The sequence below is a fragment of the Monodelphis domestica genome, chromosome 4, assembly GCF_027887165.1.
Source record: "Monodelphis domestica isolate mMonDom1 chromosome 4, mMonDom1.pri, whole genome shotgun sequence".
Classification (NCBI taxonomy): domain Eukaryota; kingdom Metazoa; phylum Chordata; class Mammalia; order Didelphimorphia; family Didelphidae; genus Monodelphis; species Monodelphis domestica.
Genome location: NC_077230.1, coordinates 383,741,672 through 383,765,726, shown reverse-complemented (window position 1 = coordinate 383,765,726; position 24,055 = coordinate 383,741,672). Strand labels below are relative to the sequence as shown.

Genomic DNA, 24,055 nt, shown 5'->3' with positions numbered 1-24,055 from the left:
AACTCAAGAAGACTGGGGATATAGAAAAGGCTTAGAAATGAAGATTGTTTGTCCTCCCAGGTTAGGTCCAATGGTAGATTTGGCAGCTAGATTTCAAGTAATCAAGAAGTAAGTAATGGAGGAAAAGAGAGACAACAAATAGATGAGTTTTGCTTTGTTGGATTTTTTTTTTCTCCCTGGGTTCTGGGTGTGGAGGGAGGAAGACAAAGTGGAATGACTAAGTGAGCGATGAAAGAGGCCAGGAAGACCTGGGTTTGCATCCCGGCCTTTTATTAGTCCCACTGTGTGTGACCCTCATGTTCGGTTTCTTCATCTCTAAAATGAATGGATGGAATCCCTCATTTTTCAAATCTGTGGGCTCATAAAGAAGGTTATTTGAAGGGTGATTGGGTTTTTTGTTTGTTTCTGTTTTGTAAGAACAGGAGAGCCCTGGGCATGCTTAGAAGGCTGATGCTGCTAATGGGAATAGGCTCGGGCCGCCCAGCCCGAGCCGGTAGGGCCTTTAGGCGCCCTCTGATCCTCATCGAAAGGCGGAAGGGCCATTGGGGTTCGGGGGTGATGCCTCGAGAAAAGTCAGCGGCTCAGCATGTGCCATATGTCTGGGCGGGTGGCCGCGCACGCGCAGAGAGAGGAGCGCACCTGCTCCGGCGAGCTCACACCTCAGTCGGCCGTCGAGGGCGGAGCCAGGGCACGTCGGGGGCGGGGCCAGCCCTAGGGCTCACTCACCCTTCCCTCGCGGCCCTGAAAGCGCCAGTTCCGCTTCCGCCAGCGCTGTGGAGGCGGCGCGGGAGGTGCTCTCCCCTCTCCCTCACCCTTTTCCCCCCTTCCCCCGGCCGTGGAGGCTCCGCGAGCCCAGTCCCGGCGAGGAGGCCGTGCCAGTGACCACCATGGCGGCGGAGTCGGTCCTGGAAGTGGTGGAGAGGCTGCAGTCGAGACTGGCCGGGAACCCTGAGCCGAAGAAGGTAAGTCTCGGGGCCGCGACTGGGACCAGGGTCGGGTCGGGGTCGGGGCAGGGGCTGGCGAGGGGCGGTGCCGGCGGGGCGGGGCAGGGCGGAGCTGGGGGCTCGAGGCCCCGCGGGGGGCGTTGGAGGCGGGGGCCGGAGGGGGGGAGGGGGGAAGAGCGCGAGCCGCTTAACGGTCACCCGGGCACCGGCCGGACCAGGCCGCCGGGGGAGGCGGCGGGCGGCGCGTGGGCTCGGGCGGGCCCAGCCTCGGTCTCGGGGCTGCGCGGTCCCCTTTGGTCGGCCGCTTCCCGACAGCTCCCCACCAATAACAACGCTGGGCACTCACCCCAGAGCACAGCTGGGGGGCCCCCGCCCTTCCCCCCGGCTGTGGGATACCAAAGTTTGTTCTGGGGGGGCGGGGCGGGAGCCCTTTCGGGCCGACTCTTGAGGGTCTTGGCCTCTGGGCCAGAGTGCGCCGACTTCGGGCCTCCAGACAGGGAGTTGGTCGCGGCCCAGCACGTAGTCAGACCCGCTCGAGCCGTGCGGTCCCGGGACGTCTGCTCCCGAGGCTGCCAGGGCTCCGTGGCACGGTCTGGGAGGGGACAAGTTTGTGCAAAAGGGACGGACTTGTTTGTTTCCCCTCTTCACGAACATTCCTCTCGCCCTGGGTCTCGGCTAAATTGTCCCAAGCCACCCTCCCATTCTGCTCCTTCTTGTTCCATCTCAGCTTTCCCTGCCTTTTGACTTATGAATAGCCTGCCTGGTATCACCAAAACAAACTATGCTAGAGCTTCCCGGTGTGGCCTTTGGTGACTATAGATTTTTTAATAGCCTCCTTACTTGAAAATAATAGCACTGGCCTTCTCTCACTGTAAAAGAAATCTTTATTTGCTTTTGGAAAATTATTTGAAAACATTTCACTGTTACAGCTACCTGGACATTGACAGTGTAATACTATTTGGTCCAAATCCCTCATTTTATAAGCATAGAAATCCAAGGCCCTTAGCAGTATAAAACATTTTTTTTTGGTATTTGAACTAAAAGACCAGCTTTCAGGTCCTTATTGCAAACTTCATCCAAGAGGACTTTTTAAAAAATTGCTTTTCATTTTAAATTAAATTTAAATATGTTTGAACTTCTACATTGCTCTTCACCCCCTCTAAAAGATTTCCAGTATGCCACCACTCCTCTCCTTCTCTAGTAGTCAATGTACACTGGATACTAAGATATACATTGACATTTCTTGATATAAATAAATTTACAACTTAATGATCCAAGAGTAAGCTAGTGGCTGAATGTTCTTTGGAATCATAGCAAGGTATCTTGGCTGGAAGAAGTTTTGGTTCCTGCCTTCATAGCAATTTATCTTTATATTTAGGATCTAGTGAAATTCACATTTCCCTTGGGTGCCTCAGACCTGTGTGAGCCTGCTTTTCATTTGTCACAAACCAGGTTTTATGCATCTATACAAGCTTGAAATAGCCTTTATATTCTGTCTACTAAACTAATTAACTCTGCTCATTCAGAACTCTATTCAAAGCAGCAGTTCTCTAGGAAGCCATTCTTATTTGGCAGTATAATGTAGTAGAAAGAGATAGGATATTAAATCTAAGAACTTGTGTTCTAATCCAGTCATGTTTCTTGGAAATAGGACAACTTTGTTCTTTGTGTTTCATTATACAGCTAGATAACTTAAAAAAAATTTTAACATTGCTTTCAGTAATTGTGCACTTAAATTCTGATTTAGTCCCTTCCCATGCATATTTCTACAAGACAGAAAATTGTTTTAGCAATATAGATAAGGTTCTAATGTGTGCTTATCACAGAAGACCCAAGGTTTCTATGTATCTGGAAGGGCAGCACAGCATTCACATTTTCAGATTTATAATGAATACTGATTTTTGTGAGGATGGCTGAATTCTGGTTAGCAGATTAAAAATTTAATGGAGTTCCCCTTCTTGGCTTAACTAGTTTAGTAAGAAGGAATGCCCTCAATGGTATGTGACGGGATTAGCTTCATAGATCTGTTGGTGAAATGCTTAGGTGGGCATAGGAACATGAGCTGTGTCCTACTCAGACCCACCTTTTGCCATTGTCTCCCATCCCTTACTCCCATTTTGTCTTTGGGAGCAACTGTATGCTTTGGAGGAAAGGAGACTCCTTTCATTAGCCCTCTAATGATAATAGGGTTTAGAGCCAAAAGGAGTGATCTTAAAAATTTTCTTGATGAAGTAAATGAGGCCCAGAGAGAAGAGAGAAAGAATAATTTCCATAAGGTCACACAGCCAGGATTCAAACTCCAGTCTAAGGTTTATTTGAAACTTTAAAAATGTTTGGGAAAAAGTCTTTGCTGAAATCATACATTATACAAATCTACCCACCTTTATTCAGCAAGCACCTACTGTGTGACTGGCACATCTGCCCTAGAGGGGAGTAAGAGGGGAACAAAGACCAAAAAAGAAACAGAAAATTGTGACAGTCAGCTAGGTGGTACACTGATAGAATCAGAGGTCTGGAGTCAGGAAGACCTGGATTCAAATTTGGCTTCAGACACTAGCTTGTGTGATAATGGGCAAATCACTTAACTTCTGCTTACTTTAGTTTCTTCAACTGTAAAATGGGTATAATGGCTTCCACCTCTTAGTTGTTAGGCTCAAATGAGATAATAAATTAAGGTAATAATAAAAATCAGATAATAAAGCCCTTAGCATAGGGCCTGGCATATGGTAAGCACTATATAAATGTTAGCTATTATCATTATTATTAGGCCACAGCAATTCAGGAAAGTGGCTACTAAAGTATGGGAATATTTCAGTCTAGTCTATGTTAGATGGGAAGCTACACTGAAATCACGGATCTTTGAAATATTGAAGGGAAATACAGATATTATTAACTACAAATGTGTGTTCCACCCCCCCCCCCCCAATAGTTATCAAAGGTTTTAGTAAGGTGACTAAATGGCAGTATTTTGCTTAATGCCAAAAATAGGTTTCAAAACCAAGACACAGATCCATAGTTTATATTCCATATTTATATTCTTAGATTAGAATTAAATGTTGGCTATTCGTAACCCCTGTTTTTTTCACTCAAGTGTATTAGAGACTTGGTATGTGGTCATTAGGCAAATGTTGATATTGTTTGTCTGTGGACATCTTTCTAAGAGACTGATTTGGCAGGGCATTAGTACTTTGACATATATCCATGAGAAGACTCATTGAGGTTTTAAATGTATTTTAGGAAATGGAAACCAATTTTAGAAAATGGGTGGTGGTGTGGTGGTGGTGAGTTGTGTCATATTAACTGTCTCTTAATGTAAGTATTTTTCCCTTGGGATATTGCTTACCCCCAACCTCTTCAATTTTAACATTTGTATGTAGAGACTTGTCTTTGAAATGATCCAGATCATATTCATAACTTTAAAAATGTGTGTGCTGGTTTTAACCTTAGAAAACTGGTAATTACCAGTGTCTAGAATTTCACAGTCTTGTAAAAAAATCCTTATATCTTCTTTGGTTGGCATTTCAGTTTTGCCTGTTTTATTTACACCTCAAACTGTAATATGAGAGATGTAGATTTACAGTTTCTCATTTAATTTAGGTGTCTTATCTTTTTTTCCCCAGGCCCTTGTCATAATTTGTCAGCCTTTACTTAAGGCTGATTGTACAGTAAACTGTTATCCTACCTAGTATTTCAGGAAACAGTATGATCTGATTAATAATTTTATGTTTTGGTTAGAAAGTTAGCATAATACCTATCCTGAATGTCAGTATTCAAAGAATTTTAACACATTTGCCCTGAATTATTCTGAATATGATTCAGAAAGCAGGTATCCTGATAGGATTGTGAGCATCTGTTTTATTATTGTACCATAACCATGTGGATGGATGTGCTAGTTGAGAGATTCCCAGCTGACAGAATTCTGCATTAACCAGTTTTTAGTATATCCATTTTTGGTATGTTTTTATAGGTGAACATATTTATTATTAGCATTTGCAGGATCCGCTGTGACCCACTCTGATGACAGAAAAAAAGATTATGCCTACCAGGCCATTCTCTATAATTTCATGCATGCCTCTCACTGAAAAGGAAGAGACTATAAGAAAAAGGCCCTTTTTCTTCATTATTGGACAAAGTGGACTTGAAACTGGCAAACCCTACATTTCGATTGACCTATAAAGGATTTATCAGAAGTACCCTTCTTCCTCTTTTTGGTAGTGGGTTTTGAAAGAAGGCCATAAACATACCACTGGCAATGGTCATTAGTCTTGTTGGCATTATTCTGGGGGCCCAGGAAATTTTGTTCATTATTCATAGAGACTCATATATGATGTGATTTGTAGAGTTGTTTCAGTGGCATCTACAATGTTAAAAGACTGGAGGATCTTTTTTTCTATTTCCTTCTACTTGTTATTTACTGTGTGGTGGTTTATTTTCATGGTTAATATCTTTATATTGGGGGTGGTAATTTGTCATATCAGTTCCTGGAAATTTCTTGGATATAGATAATGTTTGGGTAGATCATGTCATTTTTAAACACTGTTACTTTAATGGTCTTGGAGTCAACCAAGTACATAGCACCACATCTCTTTAAAACTGAGAACAGGAGGGGAAAGTGATTTACCCCAAGGTTCCTCAAGTAGTAGCAGAGGCAGGATTTAAATCTTGACTTCTCATTCTTAACCCTGGTTTCTTTCCACTATATTGTTTCCCACCTTTCAAAACATAAGACATGCCTAGGTATCCTAAGCACTGATGTTTCTCTCATATTTGAAAGAAAACTTTTCCTTGGAAGACAACAGCTGTTTTTAAATTTTAATTATTGTTTTTAATAACCCTTATATTCTGACTATTCCATGCATAACCCTCATCGAAAAGAAAGAGACTATAGGAAAGAGGCCCCTTTTCTCCTTTTCTTAGAGAAAGAAGAACAGGGGCTAGGCAGTCAGATTTAAGTGACTTGCCCAGGGGTTACTCAGTTAGGTAGTTTCTGAGGTCAGATTTAAACCCATGTCCTCCCAACTCCAATTCCAGTGCTGTTATCCACGGTGCTTACCTAGCTGCCCCAAAGAACAAGTATTCTTACTGAGATTCTCTTTCAGTGTATTGGTCCAGTAAGAAGAATCACTTTCTTTGCTTTATTCTCTACATGGAGACATAACGTTAGGCCAGCACTGGTGTGTTTCAAAAGAAAGTACAATGGCCTGGGCTTTAGATTTAGGGCTCTGAGAAACCTTTGAGATGATTTATTACAACATCTCATTTTACAGAGAAAGAGAATAGTTCAAGGCTAAGGTAGAATGCCCAGAAAGTACTGAAAGGAATAGCATTATGGAAGGCCTAATGATGGTAGCTAGAGGTAGACATATTAAAAATCAGCCATCTCAATTTCTGCATTTAAACATAAGACATTTTATTTACAAATCTTTTCTGGTTACTTTTTATACTTTCACTAGAATTGGACTATAGCAGTGGCCTAGGACACAGGTAAAAGGGCCCAGCCCTCTATAAATACACCATTCCTAATATAGTGGTGCAACAGGTTTGGAGACTAAGGGCCTGGATTTGACTCTTGTTTGGCTGCTTATTAGCCATGAGACCTTAGACAAGGCAGTTTAACCTCTCTGGGCTTCAGTTTTCTCATCTCTCATGAGATGAGTGGATTCTAAGGTGTCTTCAAACTCCAAATAGGACCTTGTATTAGAGAATTCACTCTTTGTTATCACAGTATTGACTTTGTGATGTTGTGTTAGTAAAGAGTAGAAGTCTGCAGTGGAAATGTGGGGCAGGCTCCCATAGGATCAAAATTTCAGAACTATCAGGAAAGAGACTTTTGAAATCATTTAATCCAACCCCTTTATTTTACAGAGGAAGAGGACCTTAAGCCCAGCAAGGGGCGAAAAGTGATCTGCTCCCATGTAATTTAGGTAGTAAGGAGTAGCACTGTAATTCTAACCCAAATCCTCTGACTTCTCACTCTCCCACACTCCCAGCATTCTGTATACCACAGCCATCCTTCATTTTGTGGTGCCTGGCAGAAGATTGTCTAAAGTATGCTGTAGGGGAGAAAGTAAATAAGAGCTGGAGAAAGTTGGATCAGGCCAAGAATTAAGGGAGCAGCATTAAGTCATTATATTGCAATTAATTGCTCAACAAAGTATCTCAGTTGATTGAGTCCCTGTTATGGTAAATACTGAGATGTATAATAATAGCTCAAATGTGAATAGGATAATAGTTTACAAAGCACTGTCTTCTCAGGGGCCTCAGGGAAGGAAGGTGAAAAGAAAAATAGAGAATTTAATTTGAGTTCTGCCCACTATTTAGTCATCTTTTATATCCATTATTAACAGAAAAATTCTAATAATGGCAAATGAAATTTCAGTCGGAAACTCCTCTTTGTGCCTACTTCTTTTTAAAAAATAGTCTAGAGAGCGACTACTTCCTGGAGGCACAATGCCCTTTTTCTCTCAGAGTTCCTCCTCTTCCTTTTTTCCTCTGCTGCCAGGCCTATGTGGCATTTTTCTGTAATGGATGTTGTTTTACTCTTTTACCAAGTCTGGGGCAAAATACTAAATGTCAATGGAGTTGATTGTTCTTCCAAATGCATTCGATAGCATTATTATTTCAGAAACAATTTTCATGTGTCCCAATGAATGAGATTAAAATCATAAATGGACATTTTTCTTCGTTTCTGTAGCTACTAAAACATCTGAAGAGACTCTCAGATTTACCCATCACCGTCGACATTCTTGCGGTAAGAAAGCCTTAACAGCTTTGAATCTCCATATACAAACCAAAGAAGAACCTAGCTGACATGAGTATTGACAGATACTGACTTAAGGAGTAAACTCCTTATAAGAGCAAGGACTGAGTCTTCTCTCACCTTTGTATTCCTTGTGCTGTGCCTTGCATACATAGTAGGCACTTGATAAAAACTTGTTGATTTAAAATATAAGAGAAAGAGGACATTTCTCTTTAATTTGGATAATGTACTTTACATTTCTTTTCATTTAATCTTCAGGACAAGTGATGATTTCCATTTTCTTTCTAGAAAAGGAAAAAATTCAGAGAAATGAGAAAACAGTTTCAACAGTTATTAGTGCCTATTGACTGCTCTAGAACTTTTCAGGATTCTAGGAGAGTCAATAGTCCTTTCTTTCCTAGGGATTACAGTTTAATAGGAGATATGACACACAGATAATGCACAATGTTACATGATATATGCATTAGTGTGTTGGGGGAGAGAATTAATATGATAATAATTGGCAAACCTGGGACTTGGAATACTAGTTTTTCTTTCTAAGTACATAAGGTCAGAGAGACCTTTCCTATCAAGTACACTGTGGTCTTTTTACTTTATTTATTTGTTTGTTTATTTTAAAAGAATCCTTATCTTCCACCTTGGAACCAGTTGGTAAGTGCTAGGCAGTGTGACTTTCCCAGGGTCTCTGGGCCTGACTCAATCCACTGAGCCACCTAACTGCCCCCTGGATTTTTTACTTTTAAAGCCTCTAGCACTGAGTTAAATGTTTTTTATTCTTCACCAAGGAATAGAATTTTGCTACTGTGTATGATCAGCAATTTTAGGTTAAAAAATGAACTAAATAATAATAAAGAAATTTGTAGAGTAAGATTTTCCTAGTAGAAGTGTTTGGTAAACAGTGGTGGTGATTTTTTTTTTTAAACCCTTACCTTCCATCTTGGAGTCAATATTGTGTATTGGCTCCAAGGCAGAAGAGTGGTAAGGGCTAGGCAATGGGGGTCAAGTGACTTGCCCAGGGTCACACAGCTGGGAAGTGGCTGAGGCCGGATTTGAACCTAGGACCTCCCATCTCTAGGCTGGCTCTCAATCCATTGAGCCACCCAGCTGCCCCCATTGGTGGTGATTTTTACCTCAGAGAATCTGATATAAATTGGGTTTAACCCCTTTTACTGGTTTCTCCATCTATTTCACAGGAAACGGGTGTTGGGAAAACAGTGAATGGTTTGCGGAAACATGAACAAGTAGGAGGTTTTGCCAAGGACTTAGTGGCTCGATGGAAGAAGTTAGTTCCTGTAGCCCAGGAGGTTGAAAGGTAAGAAGATATTTTTTACCCATACTACCATGGTTGATTCTAGTGCCCAGGAGTGACTGCAGAAATGTTCATAGGATCATAGATTTACAGCTGAAAGGAACCTTAGAGGCCATTTCCTTTATACTTTTTGGATTAATTTGGCTTTAGTCCAGCCCCCTTATGTTTCTAAAATTTTTTTAATTTTTTCCCATATTATTCATTTTTGTTAGTAATCTTATAAAACCAAAACCCTAAAACAAATCCAAATAAACAGAGTGGGGGGAAAAACATGCTTTTGATCTGCATTCCCACTCCAATAGTTCTTTCTCTGGAGGAAGGATAGCATTCTTTGTCTTAAGTCTTTCAGGATTGTCCTAGATCATTGTATTGTTGATAGTAGCTAAATCTATCACAGTTGATCATTCCACACTATTGCTGAAACTGTTTACAATGTTTTCCTCATTCTACTGATCGACTCTGCATGGGTCTTTCTGAAATCATTCCTTACAGCACAGTAGTATTCCATCACCATTATATACTACAATTTGTTTAGCCATTCCCCAATTGAGGAACATCCTTTAGTTTCCAATTCTTTGCCACCACAAAAAAAGCAGCTATAAATATTTTTGTACAAGTAGGTCCTTTCCCATTTAAAAGAAAACATCTTTTTGTTACATAGACCTAGTAGTGGTATTACTGGGTCAAAGAGTATGTATCATTTTATAGCCTTTTGGGCATAATTCCAAATTGCTCTCCAGGAATGGTTAGATCAGTTCGCAACTCTACCAGCAATGCATTAGTATCCCTATTTTACTACATCCCCTTGAACATTTATCATTTTCTTCAGCCCCCTTATTTTTAGAGAGGAGAAAATTGAGGCCACAAGACCCCCAATGACTTGCCTAAGTCACAGGGGTAATAGGTGATTGGGCTGGGATTTCAGTCCATTCTCTGATTACAAATCCAGTTCTTTTCCCTTCTACTTTGCTTCCCATTTTCTTTTTTCCCCCTTTGCTTCCATCTTCTCTTCCTTTCTTCTTTGCTTCTTTGTTCCCAGTCCTGGTGTGAACTCCATAGTGATTCAAGTAGTCATATCTGTAAAGAATGCAGCTGTCCCAATTGTGGTACTTGGAAGCTGTTTTCTATCTTCTATCCAAGAATGGATTCAGTAGACCTATTTCCCAGACTGAAAAGAGAGGCAGTAGTTTTAGGAATAGAAAGCCTATTGATAATTGGCATAGTTTGAGATTTGTGGAGTGGGTGTGATTTATATTAGGCAGATGATTTTAAATTGAAATGTTGACAGTTAACTTGACTAGAGAATAGCATGTACATGGAAGATTGGGTACTAATGTAAATTCCCAAAGGAAAGAAATGAGTTTAGAGTTCTTTCAGCCTTGCGCATCATACCTGTACCTGCCTCATGTTAGGCCCTGCTATGAATGGTCATCTTCTTTGTTTCATATTTTTCTCAGATGTTCTCTGCTCTAATCTATACCCTTTATACTGGTGACAGAATCTTTTTTCCAGAAAGATATGGTTGTGTTAGAGCCTTTATGGACTTTATGTTAATGAAATAACTTTTTCCTCTTTTGTTTTATTTAGGAGTGTTGAACCTGAGGAGCAAGACCTTGAGAGAAGTAGCTCTAGAAAACGTCCCCGAGATGTTTTTCCCAAGGAGGAAGAAGTGGAGGGGGCCTATCGGGAAAGCTGGAAGGCCTCTTGTAGCCGACCACACAGTCCTGAGTGCCGAGAGAAAAAGCATCGGAAGCTCTCAGAATTTGAGAGGACGCTCAAGGCAAGAGATGAGAGAAAGCGATGGGACAGAACCTCCCCATTCTACACCTCAGATCATGAGTTATCAGACAGTAGTCATGTTCACTCACCTCAGCCTACAACAAGCCCTCAGCAGTTTTCCATGGACTATGATCAACCCCAAGAAGAAGAGGAAGAACAGCTGGTGTCACATCGGAAGGTTGGCAAAAGCCACGGTCATGTCTTTCAGGACCGAGGGGTAAATAGCCAAGAGAGATGCTTGGGTGAGCCCCAGGACAGAGTCTCTGCTAGCCGGAGCAAAGAGCACAAGACTTCACAGAAGGAAAAGCATCGATTAGATACAAAAGAGGAGAAGACCTTTACTTTGGGCCGAGAAAAAGTGACTAAGGCTGCTTCCCGAGAGGAGGGGCGAAGATCACCCTTAGGAACCAGTACCAAGGAGAAGCAGGCACTGTCTGGTGCTGCCAGGAGAGAGAGGGACAAAGAGGGCAGCAGTAGCAAAAAGAAGAGTTTCCCTTCCTTGGAAGGAGCTTCTGTCAATCATATGAAAAAAGCAAAGCACAAGGATGCACAGAAATCCAAATTGGAAAAGACCAAGCTCAGTGTGGACAGTTTTGATGTAGGAAAATGGGAGGGAGAATTTTCTCCTAAGTCAAAAGGAAAAGGAGGGTCTAACAGCTTAAAGACAAGGGAAGGGAAATCTAAAGCTTCTGACTCAGACAGAAAAACATCAGGCCACTTTCCAGGGGCTGGGGAGACAGATGTGGATGATGACTATGAACAGCCCACCATGTCTTTTGAATCTTACCTCAGCTATGACCAACCCCAGAGGAAAAAAAAGAAAGTGGTTAAAACTACAACTGGGGTTCGTACAGAGAAAAGCCACAGTAAGCAGAACGGTTCCAAAGCTGATCATAAAAACTCGAATAGTGCAGTTCAGAAACTCCCTAAGATGAATGAGAGCAAGGCAGAAAAGCAACATTCTGGAGCCAGCTCAGCCAAACTCAAAAAGGTAAGAAGGTGTAATGGTGTAGTGTTTCCCCAAACTTGATTCTTGGTTGTTATCAGAGAATCTTGTTCCTGAAAAATTTACTCTGTAAGTTTTGGAAGATTTTTTATGAAATTTTACAAGATTCATAGTAGTTCTGGAGACTTTATTTTTTCCTAATTCTATTGGAGCTTTGGCTTGATATATAATCTTTTGCTTTGGGTCTTTTTCACTGCCTGGGTGGATTTTGTTCAGTTCAGATTTTAACCTTTCTGTTTTCTTTCGTGTCCTGTAGTGATTCTCTTTTGCTTCAGTGCTGAAGGCCTTTGCATATACTTCCATACCATTTATTTCCTTATTAAAGAAAGAAGCCTAGCTCCTGAGTGTTAAGATTTGGCCTTAGGAAAGAAAACTGACTTTTGTGACAGAAAGCAAAATGGGAGCTGGGGAAGAATATGTCTTTGACTGCAATGACACTCTTGTTCTGCAGATCTCCCCTGACGTGACGCCAACATTACCAGACATCCCTTTGCCCACAATTCAGGCCAATTATCGTCCACTTCCTTCTCTTGAACTGATTCCTTCCTTTCAGCCAAAGAGGAAAGGTAGGTTCCATTGTGGGGATGGGAAAGTTGCCTCAATATGGAGATATGGAGAAAGGTAGGAAATGGGAGTTGGAACCATCTCTGACTGAAGAAGCTTTAGATGAGGTTCTGAAAAGCTGTGTTACTTTTTTTCCTCAATAGCGCCCAGAATCACAGAGTATGAAATTTGGAAGAGATCTTAGTATTTACTTAGTCTAAGCTCTACATGAAAAGAATCCCTATGATTGTACACCCAACAAATACTCTCCAGTCTTTGCTAAAAGATCTCCAGGAAAGGAGAATAACCCAGCCAAGGCAGTGCATTCCAGTTTTGGAGGACTCTTAATTGTGAGGACCGTTCTTTCTGGCATCCAACTTCTTTAGAATTTCTGTGTATTGCTTCCAGTGGTGTCTAATGGAGCTAAAAAAGAACAAACCTCCCTGATCTCTTTCCACATGACAGCCTCCCAAAGACTTTAAGTTGTACTGCTGTCCTGTTCACTTTGAGATTTCTGCAGGACAAATGAAGAGTTATATCTTTGCTGTCAGTGATTAGTGCCCCCCCCCCCCATTTCTTTGCTTTTTCCTCTCAAAAGGTCCTTTGTATTGGGGGTGGGGAGGTTTCCATACTTAAGTAAGAAGTTGATATTTTAACTTGGCAGTTTTGTTGGACAGGAGTGATGTGGCAAAGAATTTTGGGTATTGGGGATGTATAGTGAGAACAACCTGTAGGGTTTGAGCATATAGTAGTAGATCTTTTTTATTTTTTTTACCTTTATCCTCTATTTTGTAATCAATAATGGGTATTGGTTCCAAGGCAGAAGAGCAGTAAGGGCTAGGCAATGGGGGTCAAGTGACTTGCCCAGGGTCACACAGCTCGGAAGTGTCTGAGGCCAGATTTGAAAGTAGGACTTACTGTCTCTAGGTCTGGCTCTTAAATCCTCTAAGCCACCCAGTTGTCCCCAGTAGATCTTTTTTAGAGTCTAGTATCAATCTTGCTTTTCTATAAGCTAGTATCAGATTAATTAGTCTTGCTCCATCAAAGAACAAGAGACCATTCATCAAATGCAAACCCTGGGCTACTGTGGGCACTTTTCTATCCTGTTACCATATTTTGATTTCCAGTTGGCTAAGGCTGGTCTAAGTAAAAACTTCTAAAAAGCAATGAAGGGTTAGTCTGTGAGTGACCTATTTGTAAAGAAAGCCTTGTGAGAGAAATTTAGTTCTGCATTCTCTTCTTTTCTATAGCAGTCTCCTCACCCCATGAAGACGAGGAAGCTGGATTTACTGGGCGGAGGATGAACTCAAAAATGCAAGTCTATTCCGGTTCCAAGTGTGCCTATCTCCCCAAGATGATGTCTTTGCACCAGCAGTGCATCAGAGTCCTCAATAATAACATAGACTGTGAGTGAGCATGGCTCTGTCATGGCTACTGTTTTTGATGTTCCTGGCTCTAAGATAGATACTTGGTCTTTTTTCACACTGTTCCTTACACTTGAAGTGTTCTCCTTTTCTCTCCTGCCCTCAGCCCAGCCCAAAGTGATCAGTTTCTCTTCATCCTCCGAGAACCAGTCCAGCACAATGGGAAGTTTTCCTTCCAGGAAGCCCCCAACTTGGAAGTTATTTCTTCATTTGGTTTCCTTATCATTTTATATCTGTTAATTTACCATTCTCATTTGCAGAGGCTGGCTTATTTATGGTTGTATTTCTTCTAGCCTCAAGTATGCCACTTTGCATATAATCTTTGTTAATGAATAAATCTCCGTTTTACCTTACTCCTGTTTTTTGTTCCTCTTTTGTAGCAATCTATGAAGTTGGAGGTGTTCCCTATTCTGTACTTGAACCAGTTTTGGAAAGATGTACTCCTGAGCAACTCTATAGAATAGAGGAGTGCAACCATGTGAGTTTCTCCTTCGGGTGGAGCATGGGGTAGGGTGGCATACCTTCATGTTTTGCACTCTCTGCCTCTTCTCCTTGCATTTGCTATTTCTATAGCCTAGTTAAGTTCAACAGGCATTTGCTATTTTCTCTGATCCCTGACTTGACTCAGGGGCTTCAAGTGAGCATGTGTTCAACACCTGCTCCTGCCATTTTCAGTAAGCCTCTGGGGCCAGAATCTAGGTGGGATTCAGAGGTAGGAAAAACATGCTAACTACCAGCTCTCCTGGCACCCTTGGGCCTGCCTAGTCACAAAGGTCAAGAGAGAATTCTGCCACCAGAACCCTTGGGGTACAGAAAAGCAACAGTTAAGCTTCTGGTTGTTGGAAAGAATAATATAGGTCAGATCCAGAACTGTCCAAATTATTTTATCATGAAGCAAATTTTACTTATTTTGAAATATAGTCTTTTTGGCATTAATTATTTCACTTAAAAGGAGATGCCTTTTTAACGTTTTCCTTCATAGCATTGAACGTCAGAGTGTAACATTAAGATTTTGCTAAAGTGCTTATCATACCTTGTCTCTGCCTCATTGCATTTGTCTTGATGAATTAGCAAAAGCTCAGCTCCTGAGTCTTCTGGAGCCTGGAGCCTTGTGGCAATTATTTGTAAGGTCCCAAGGGCCAGGGCTCCGTTATGTTCTTTGTGCTAAGAGCAGTAGAGAAAACAGACAAAAAGAAAGACAATTTGGGGTAGTGGAGAGAACACCTGGACTTTTTTGAGCTTGAGCTTGACTTGCTGTGCACTATTCATGTGACATTGAGCAAGTCATTGAACCTCTGGCTTCTTTTCTGGAAATTAATAACTTATTCTACATTCAGCCAACAATTACTAAATCTTTTGTACATAGAACACAGTGCTAGGACCTGAGAGAAACAAAAATTAGACAAGGTATCCCTGTCTTTGTGGAATTTAAGTAAAGAGAGGAGAGAGGAAGGAAGAAAATGAGCATTTATTAAAGTACCTGCTACATGCCAGGTACTATGCTAAACACTTATAGTTTTCTTTTGATCCTCACAATAACCTTGGGAGGTAGGTGCTATTATTATCCCTATTGTACAGTCAGAGAAACTGAAGCAAACCAAGATGAAGTGACTTGCTTAGTGGGTCTCCTGGGGGTGGGGTAGGGGGAGGACCACCATTGATAATTATGACATGTAGTCTTAGATGAGAAGCATGTTAAAAATAAAGGGCCATTTGACTTGAGAGGGATTCTGGTCCTTACCTACTGGGACAGGGAGACTGTAAGAGGTAAAAGCATAATATTAGCTATAAATTAATTAAACAAAAGTAGTAGGGGAAAAATAGGAGAGAGAGATATTTTCCTCATTGTTCCATTTAGCTTGTTGTTCTATTGCCACCATTAGGGCTCCCTAGCCATGCTTATTGGGAAGTCCAGCCAGCAATAAAACTGGAAGAGAAGAGAGCAAAATTCCCTCTTGCCTCAGTTTATCAAACCTTTTCTCTGTCCACTAACTCTCACACTTCATATCTCAGGAGCCAATTGTGGCTTTCTTTTTTTCCTGGGCTGTCAAGAGGGGGAAATGCAGGGGACATCCCCTGCCCCTGTCAGATGATCTCTTGACTTTATTGCTGCCTTTTTCTGGCTGCCATTCTGTCCTTGCCTCTAGGTCAAGTAGTTGATAGGAGATGAGGTCCCACTCTCTGGACCCCAGGAAAGAGGGGAGAGGCAAACTTCCCCACACAATGACCAAAGAAAATTGTCTTGGCACTGCTTTACTGGGTTGTTGTGAGAATAAAAAAATGCTATTATAGCATCTAATAGCTCTTGAACTTCAATGAGCTTTATTAAAGCACTGACTATGTATAGGAGGGTAGAGCTATAAAGAAAAAGCCAGAAGCCTTCCTGCCCTCCAGGAATCTCCTCCTGGGTTGAGGAGGGAAATGGCACCCACACAGCTAAGGAGATACAAAATGATTCCAAGATAGCTTGTGGGGCAGGCACAGGCAGGAGATGGAGCATCATGTGAGAGGGAAAATAGCAGTGGCCAGTTTGGCTGGAACATTGAGTGCTATGGAATCAGTGTGGAGAGATAGGTTGGAGCAGCCAAACTGTGAAGGGCTTGAAATGCTCAAAAGTAGTCTAGTTGAGCCCAAAGTGACAGGGAGCACCAGAGCTTCTTGATAAGGAGTGTCATGTGGCCAGATCTGTGTCCTTTAAGACCCTGAAATACCATCTTTATAAACTAGAGCACCATATACAATGTGAGTGCAATGACATACAAGTATCAGGTAGTTTTATGACCAGGCCATGATGCTCTTACCTAGAAGGGTGAGCAGAATTCTTACCCCCAAAAAGAACTTTTAAACCCACTTACATGGTTATCCATGTTATCCAGAAAAGTGTTTGGAACAACCTTAAGGGAAAAAAAAATATAAAAGTCATCTTGTTTTGGCTTCAGGTATTAACTGAAGAGACTGATCAGCTGTGGAAGATTCACTGTCATCGAGACTTTAAGAGAGAGAGACCAGAGGAGTTTGAGTCTTGGCGGGAGATGTATCTTCGGCTCCAAGATGCCCGGGAGCAGCGACTGCTCCTCTTGACAGAGAACATTCGATCTGCTCATGCCAACAAGCCCAAAGGTAAGGAGGGGAGAGGAGGCTGCTGTGAGACTTGGTCAGGAACATTGATCTGGCCTTGTGGGTAAACAAGGCCTTGGTCCAGGTCAGACTGATCCAAAGTTTCTAGTGCCTCCCACATGTTTGTGTGGTATTTGCCATTCATTACTGGTGTTGTAAGTGAAAGAGAGGTTTTCAGAGTTGATAATTTATTAATAAGTTAGTGTCTTAACATGTCTTAGAGCTAGACTAAGAGAAGTCAGTTTTAAAGGAAAACTCCCTAATAATGAGAGGCATCCAAATGTTATGTGAGCTGTCATGGGGAGTTAGCAAGACACCCCACCCCCAGCCCCCCTTTCACTTGGAGTCTCCAAGGAGAAGCTGGGTAATTGTGTGAGAAATTATCACGGACATCTGAGATCCCTTCCATGTCTTAGATCTGTGACACACGAATGAGAGCCTTTATGTCCTCTAACCAAGAAGTGACTCCTTTGCTTTCCTATAGGTCGACAAGCAAAGATGGCCTTTGTAAACTCTGTGGCCAAGCCACCTCGTGATGTCAGAAGACGACAGGAGAAATTTGGTACTGGAGGAGCAGCTGTTCCAGAAAAAATCAAGTAAGGTCCTTTTTGGGTTTGATTCCCAGCATGCTCTAATGGGCTGCCACTCAGGATAGAGAAGAGCATGGAACCTGTAGCCATAATGATAAGCAGGGTTTATGTCCTTCCAACTGCTCAGCAGGGAGGTGACCATGAATGGGAGGGAACTGGTCATTTTCCTCTCTGGGCCATCTCCTTATCTCCAAAATGGGATTGTGTTTTTCTGCCAAATACCCCAGGAATATTGAAGAAAGGAACTTTGGAAAGGTGTGTGCTGATGGCTAGAATTCTCAACATAGAAAATGAATTAGACAGGAAAAGGCCTTCTCTGATCATGTTGGTTCTGTCCTCTTACTCACCTGCCTGGTCCTTCTCTTGTAGGATCAAGCCTGCCCCATACACTTCAAATAGCAGCTACGCCTGCAGTAGCAGCAGCAGTGTGGGCAGCGTCGGGGGCAGCTACAACAGTGCTGAAGACGGACAGCCATATGATGGCCCGAGCACCAGCAGTGCTCACTCGGTCTCCTCAGCAGTCAGCAGCACAGTGTCTTATGATCCTAGGAAACCACCTGTGAAAAGTGAGTGCGAGCAGGAGCTGAAGTGGAACTTGTGACCTGTTGTATGTGGTGGAGAACACTATGATAGTACTTAGTGGATGGGTCCTTGGAAGCTCTGGGCCTCATGTTAGTCATCGGTTGGAAAAAAATCATCTCTCAGGGCCCCCTCCCAGCTTGAAATCTGACCAGCAATGTCTGGCTCAGCACTCTTTGGCTTCAGCCAGTAGAGGGCAGCTCAGTCTCATCCACTTGCTGCCTTGACCACTCCACTTTGGGTAGAATCAGACATGGTAACTTGATGAACTATCAGATTACTTATTCTTTTATCATAAATTTAGAGGTGAAAAGGACTTTAGAGACCATGTAGTCTTATGCTCTTATTTTACAGATGAAGAAAATAGGCCTGGTGACTCAGCTACATGGGGAAAGTGATGAAGCTGGGATTTGACTGGGGCCTCTAACTCTACATTTGCACCCTGCTGTGACCACTATAGAAATTCAATGAAGTCTGGGTCCTTAGGGTTTTTATTAATATGGATTCTAACTGCATTTCCTTTATTTGTTTCTTCCATAGGCTTTTCTAATTATCAAATATTGGAATTAGGAGGGGCCATAAAGGTCCCTTAAAGAAGGCAGTACTTTGGCATTTAAAGGGGGTAGTGTTTAACTATTTTAAAAAGTTAGATATTCTTGAAATGTTATGGATTTTTTTTAATACAGAACTTTATTTAGAAACTGTTTAAAGTAAAAAAAAAACCGTGTCAAGAAAGAACAGGTGGAATATGGTTTCCCAGTAAAATGGAATTTTTAGGGCAACAAAAGTCTAAAAGGCCACAAGAGAGAAATAGCACCATTATATTTTAACAATGGCAGGTTACTTGCATTTTTATTAATTAAATTTGGGTTTTCCTCAGAATTCCACACAGATTCATGCACTACACAACAATTTTATCATAAATGCTCACCTTCTACACACATTTTAGGACACCAGAATCTACCACCAGAAACAAATTGACACAAGCACATCAGGACTGATCAATCTCGGTAGTAGATGACTGAGAAATCTGGCAGGTTCTTACCAAACAAAAAGGATGAAAATTTTATGGATTTTTATAAGAGGGTCATATCAGTGTTTCTGGATTTAGGTAAGGTTGGTATCATCTTTGTTCAGCAGTGAGATTATGAGAATAGTACCCAGGCCACCTTCAGCCATGATCACAAATGTGCATCTTGGCAAATTAGAGGCCATAGAGATGGAAGCCTTCAGCAGTCAGGCCTAACCTCATTTTGTCTTCTCTCTCCTAGAAATTGCCCCAATGATGGCCAAGACGATCAAGGCGTTTAAGAATAGATTCTCCCGGAGATAAAACCTTCCTGGAAGAAGAGAAGGGAGGGAGGGAAGAGGAAGAGTGAACCTCACAGTGAAGTCTAGGATATTTTGCTCCATGGAGCCAGTCGCTACCACACACATCTCTAAAACCTGCCCAAGGATTGACAGAACCATTTCTCCAGGTTTAGTGCCTGTAAACTACCTGCACACAGCCCCTGCCTCCCTGCCGAGAGAGCACTTGAGACTTTATAAGGAAAGATGTGAAGCCTTGGGACTCCCGAGGATTTTAAGGTCAATTCAACCTTGTTAGCAAACCTCTTTGTAAACTATGAAAAATAGTTTTAATTAATAAATATTTCCCCAGATTGTATTTATAATACCCCCAGTATTTTTTCTTCTTCCTCCACTTTCTCTGTCTCTCAGTCTCTTCCTGCTTTTTTTCCTCCACCCTTCTCTCACCCTGCCCCATTTCTCTCACCCCCTTCTCTCTCTCTCACACCCTCCTTTATATTGTTTTAGGCTGCTTTCTTTCCTAGCACTAGGACAGGATGCAAGTCTAGTCAAGGCCAGAAAATGCCCTGAACTCAGCCCAGTCACACCACCTCTTCTCAGGGTGGGATGCTGTTCCAAAAGGAAGACTAGGCCCCCTCCCACCCCACCCTCACCCCCATTAGGGACCTCCTTTGGTGCCTGTTGTGTGTTGGAAAAGCCTTGGGAGTCTTGGGATGCTCTCCCTTACAGGACAGTTTGTCTCTCTCTGAATAGCTCTCAGATTTTGAAAACTGTTAATGTGTTCTTGTTTGTTAACCCCAGGTGGGAGATTTTCCTGGTGTTGCTTTTCAGTTCCTGTACAGATGCTTATCTTGTGTTTTCACTTAACTGTTATCATCAAATAGTATTTATTAAGGCGCTTATTTGGAAAAGCGAGGGACTCTTTCCTCAACTCTCTTGATCTGTCCTGTTGTGCTTTATTTGAGTATTAGTGCAAGACCTACATCCTGGGGGAGAAACCTTGATTTGCACAGCCTGTCCCTTCCTGTTCTTCCATTTTCCCCAACCCACCCACCCAAGCAATTTCAGAATTTTCTATTCTTGCCTCAAATAGTTTTAAAAGATTTTTTTCTTTTCACTCCTCCTCTCCCCACTGAAGGGTGGAAACAGGCAGCTACTTGTTTCCAGATTTCATATAGCCCAGGAAAAGATTTCCTGTTTTTTTTTTTTAAAGTTAGGCACTTTAATCTCTTTGCTCCCTGTGAATTATTGCTGGAAGCGAATGGTTTTTAAAAGAGAGCAGTGTGTTTGGAGGTAAGTTTAAAAAGAAAATGGTAAGATCATGTGTTAGAAGAGCACAGTAGCTTTCAGGATTTTCTGGAAAGTTTTAGAGCTCACATGGTCAACACATACATTAGAAGCCTCTGCTTTTGGAGGGAAAGATTTGACTAGAGTGGGACCTTGACTGCCCCTTTCTTTGTCAGTAAACCAAAAGGAGAAAAGGAATCTGGCACTGGATGCCACCAACGTCATGCTGAATAGACATTCTAGCAAATAGCTCAAACTGAAATGTTGGAGGAGTTGAATCAGGGACTCTGTAGAGTCAAACCAAGGAGCCTGCTGCCTGAATGCCACATAGGAGTTAGACTTGAAAGCAGGAACTTGCACATTTGGCTGCTACAAGCCTAGCCCAAGAAGCCCCAAGATCATCCCGAGGAGCCTGCTTTGTTGCAAGGCACACTGTAGCAGCAGCTTCCTCTGCCCTCTCCCCTGCCCCCATCTCCCCTTAACCATGGGCCCCAGCCTGGGAAGGCCGCAGGGCCAGACCTCTTTCCAAAGCACTCTGAAACACCCTGGAAGCTGCCATGTTTTCTGGGTTGGAGGTTCCAGACAAGTGAGCATTGGGCCAAGGTGCGGAGCTCTGGGTGCATGTGCCTCTAAGCCACGCCAGTGGTGACTGCATCAATAACCTCGGCACAGCCTTCGAGGACAACAAGGTATTTTCTGCTGTTTCTCCTCCACACCTTTCCCCATCCCCATCCTTTATCTGGCACAGTCTCAAACCAGATGAAGCTGGGGATCAACCTGGAGATTACAGAGGCAAGATAGGTCACCCTCTGTGTCCACCATCCTTGGTCTGTTTTTAACTGTGCGTTTTTGGGGTTTTTACCACTGAAACTATTTTGTGACGTCAGAGATTCAGTTGGGTCTGTAGGAAGTTCCTTTATCTGTGGCTTTAGAAAAGGGAGGGAATTAAGGGGATTCAACCTATTGGATGTTGGATCCCTCCAATATCTACTCCCATTTGTCCCATTCTCATGTACACTGCTGGGCCATCCTGCCTCTCCTGAGTATTTCTGAGACAGGAATCATGCCCGGATGGAAGGGGGAGGGTGGGAAGGGCATGCAAAGTATACATAGCCTCTTCTGCTAATGGTGAAAAAAAAAGTCCAGCTTCTCAGCCTTTCTGATCCTTCACTTGTGCAATTTCAAATGTTCTGTGCTACACTACGTGCAGCCCACCAAACTAATCCTTTGTGATCTTTGGTGTGTGTAATGAGTGGTTTCTTGGGGGCTTTGGTTTTTGTTTGGGGTGGGAGGGAAGGGGGTCAGGTGTTGGCCTGCTCTACATTTGTATTTTGGTCCCCAGATGTAAATAGAATTTTCTATGTTACTTTTTTGTGGTAACTACCAAGATGAATATTTTAATTAGATAAGTTATATGAAAAGGAACAAAAATTCCATGTCTCAATAAAAAGAAAACACTGGATGTTGGTGTGTTTCTTTCCTTTTTGTCACAATTCAACAAGTTTGTATCAAATAGTTTAGTTGAGGAGGCTCCCCCACACATTGTAGATTAAAGGAGATGAACAGGAGTTGCTCAAGATGAGAGGCATCTGCACTGTGGATTGCTCACATTCCATTAGCTGGGGCTGAAAAATAAGACAAACTCCCTGCCCCTGGGACCTTTGTTTTGGCCTTTGTGGGTAGGAAACATGGCCAAACTAATACACCTATTAGTGCATGAGGTACAAAACCATGTGGACATTGGAGGGGGTGGTCACTGACCTGATAGAGAAGACTTCAAGGAAGAAGTAGACTTGGGCGGGGAAGCATTTTAATAACAAATCCTGTGTGCAGAGGGTGGTGGAGCAAAGAATGTTAAAAATAGTGTGAAGGAAGAATCAAGAAGGCTCCGTAACATTGGATATGAGAAGAAAAACTCAGGCACTTCCTAGCTGTGTGAGCCTGGGCAAGTCCAACCCCCAATGCCTAGACCTCACCACACTTGTGCCATGGAAACCATGCCCAGGATTCTAAGATGGAAGGTAAGGGTTATTTTAAAAAAAAAACATGTTTGGAGGAAAGATGCTTTTATTACGACTACTAAATTTGAGGTGCTGGTGGGACAATTGGAGCCAAAGCTAGGGAGAGATGAGCAGGTTCTGACCCCAGATGTTGGGAGCAGAGACCCAGTTGAAATTTTGCCTGTCTAGAGATGTAGACAGGCAAGTAACCAAAGCCAGGCCTATAAACGCCACCTTGAGGGAAGAAGGTGATGAGCAGAAGCCACCAGCTAGAATCATGTGAAGCCTTGTGTAGAATTAAAAACTGGATGAGGACAGTTCATATGAAGATGTCAGAAAGCAATTGTTAAAACCACGTGGGGAACTGAAGAGACCCCAGACAGCTAAATGTATATGATTAAAATGAGAAAAGAGGGCAAGGACCCACTGGAAAAATGGGCAATTTCACGAAATTCCTATCTTATACCATATATCCCACTGAATTCCAGATAGATGAAAAGCTTAAACATCTTTTCAGATATAAAAATATAGAAGATAAAATATTAGTCGTGGAGGGAAGATGAGGGTTTTTTGTTGTATTCAGATACTAAGGATAAGAGGATAAGATAGATATGCTTGACTGAATTCTTGAAAAAACAATGAGGGCAGTTGGGTGGCTCAATGGATTGAGAGCCTGGATTCAAATAAGAGTTGAGACACTAACTTTGTGACCCTGGGCAAGTCACTTAATCCTCATTGCCTACACTGCTTTTCTGCTTTAGGACTAATAAGTGTTCTTTCTAAGACAAAGTAAGGGTTTAAAATATATATATAAAGAAAATGTTGGGGAAATTATATGGTCAATATGATATAAACTGATATTTAAAATATAAATGTTAATAACAGTGATCATTCCCAATCTACCATGGATCAATGGTCAAATGACAATTTTGAAGAGGACATTGTTAATCCCTTGAATAAATACTTAGCCTTACTCATTGAAGAAAGGCAAGCAAAAACAACTTTGAGGTGCTACATACCCATCAAATGGACAAAAATCATTAGAAACCATGAAATCTACCGCTAACAGACTCATCCATTGCTGGTGGACTTGCAAACTAGCAGAATCGTTTTGGAGGTCCATCTGGCAATACAGAGTAAGATATAAAGTTTTAGATGCAATTCTAGGGGGAGTGTATAAATATATATATGTGTTTGCAAACATATAACATGATGTATGCATCATGTGCATAAACTAAATTAATTCTGTATTACTAGGCATACCTTTGACCCAGTAATTCCATTGTTGGGAATATTCTCTGAAAGTGTTATTTAAAAAAACTATCATCAGTGCAAAGGTTTTCATAACATCATTATGCAAAATTGCAAAAACAAAAGGAAAAAAGTTAAATTGTACGTTAATGTAATAG

The 24,055-nt window shown here is 42.0% G+C and overlaps 1 protein-coding gene across 2 annotated transcripts; it reads left to right on the top strand.

The window, feature by feature from the left end:
• The first annotated feature begins 681 nt into the window (after positions 1-681).
• ELOA (elongin A) lies at positions 682-22,108 on the top strand. 2 transcript variants are annotated; one of them, XM_056795582.1, is made up of 11 exons: positions 682-962; positions 7,639-7,695; positions 8,898-9,016; positions 10,601-11,783; positions 12,250-12,364; positions 13,592-13,747; positions 14,146-14,243; positions 16,705-16,885; positions 17,367-17,478; positions 17,842-18,038; positions 19,323-22,108. In XM_056795582.1, the coding sequence occupies exons 1-11, from the start codon at positions 888-890 to the stop codon at positions 19,382-19,384; spliced, it is 2,355 nt and encodes a 784-aa protein (XP_056651560.1). In that variant the 5' UTR covers positions 682-887; the 3' UTR covers positions 19,385-22,108. The 2 variants fall into 2 exon arrangements, with proteins under 2 accessions (XP_056651560.1, XP_056651561.1); XM_056795583.1 differs by having other exon boundaries at positions 692-962; positions 13,595-13,747.
• The last annotated feature ends 1,947 nt before the right edge of the window (positions 22,109-24,055 follow it).

Coding starts and splice junctions, on each gene's coding strand:
- ELOA (XM_056795582.1), top strand. CDS start 888: ATGGCGGCGGAGTCGGTCCTGGAAGTGGTGGAGAGGCTGCAGTCGAGA. Junction 13,748..14,145: donor CCTCAATAATAACATAGACT/GTGAGTGAGCAT, acceptor CCTCTTTTGTAG/CAATCTATGAAGTTGGAGGT. Junction 16,886..17,366: donor TCATGCCAACAAGCCCAAAG/GTAAGGAGGGGA, acceptor GCTTTCCTATAG/GTCGACAAGCAAAGATGGCC.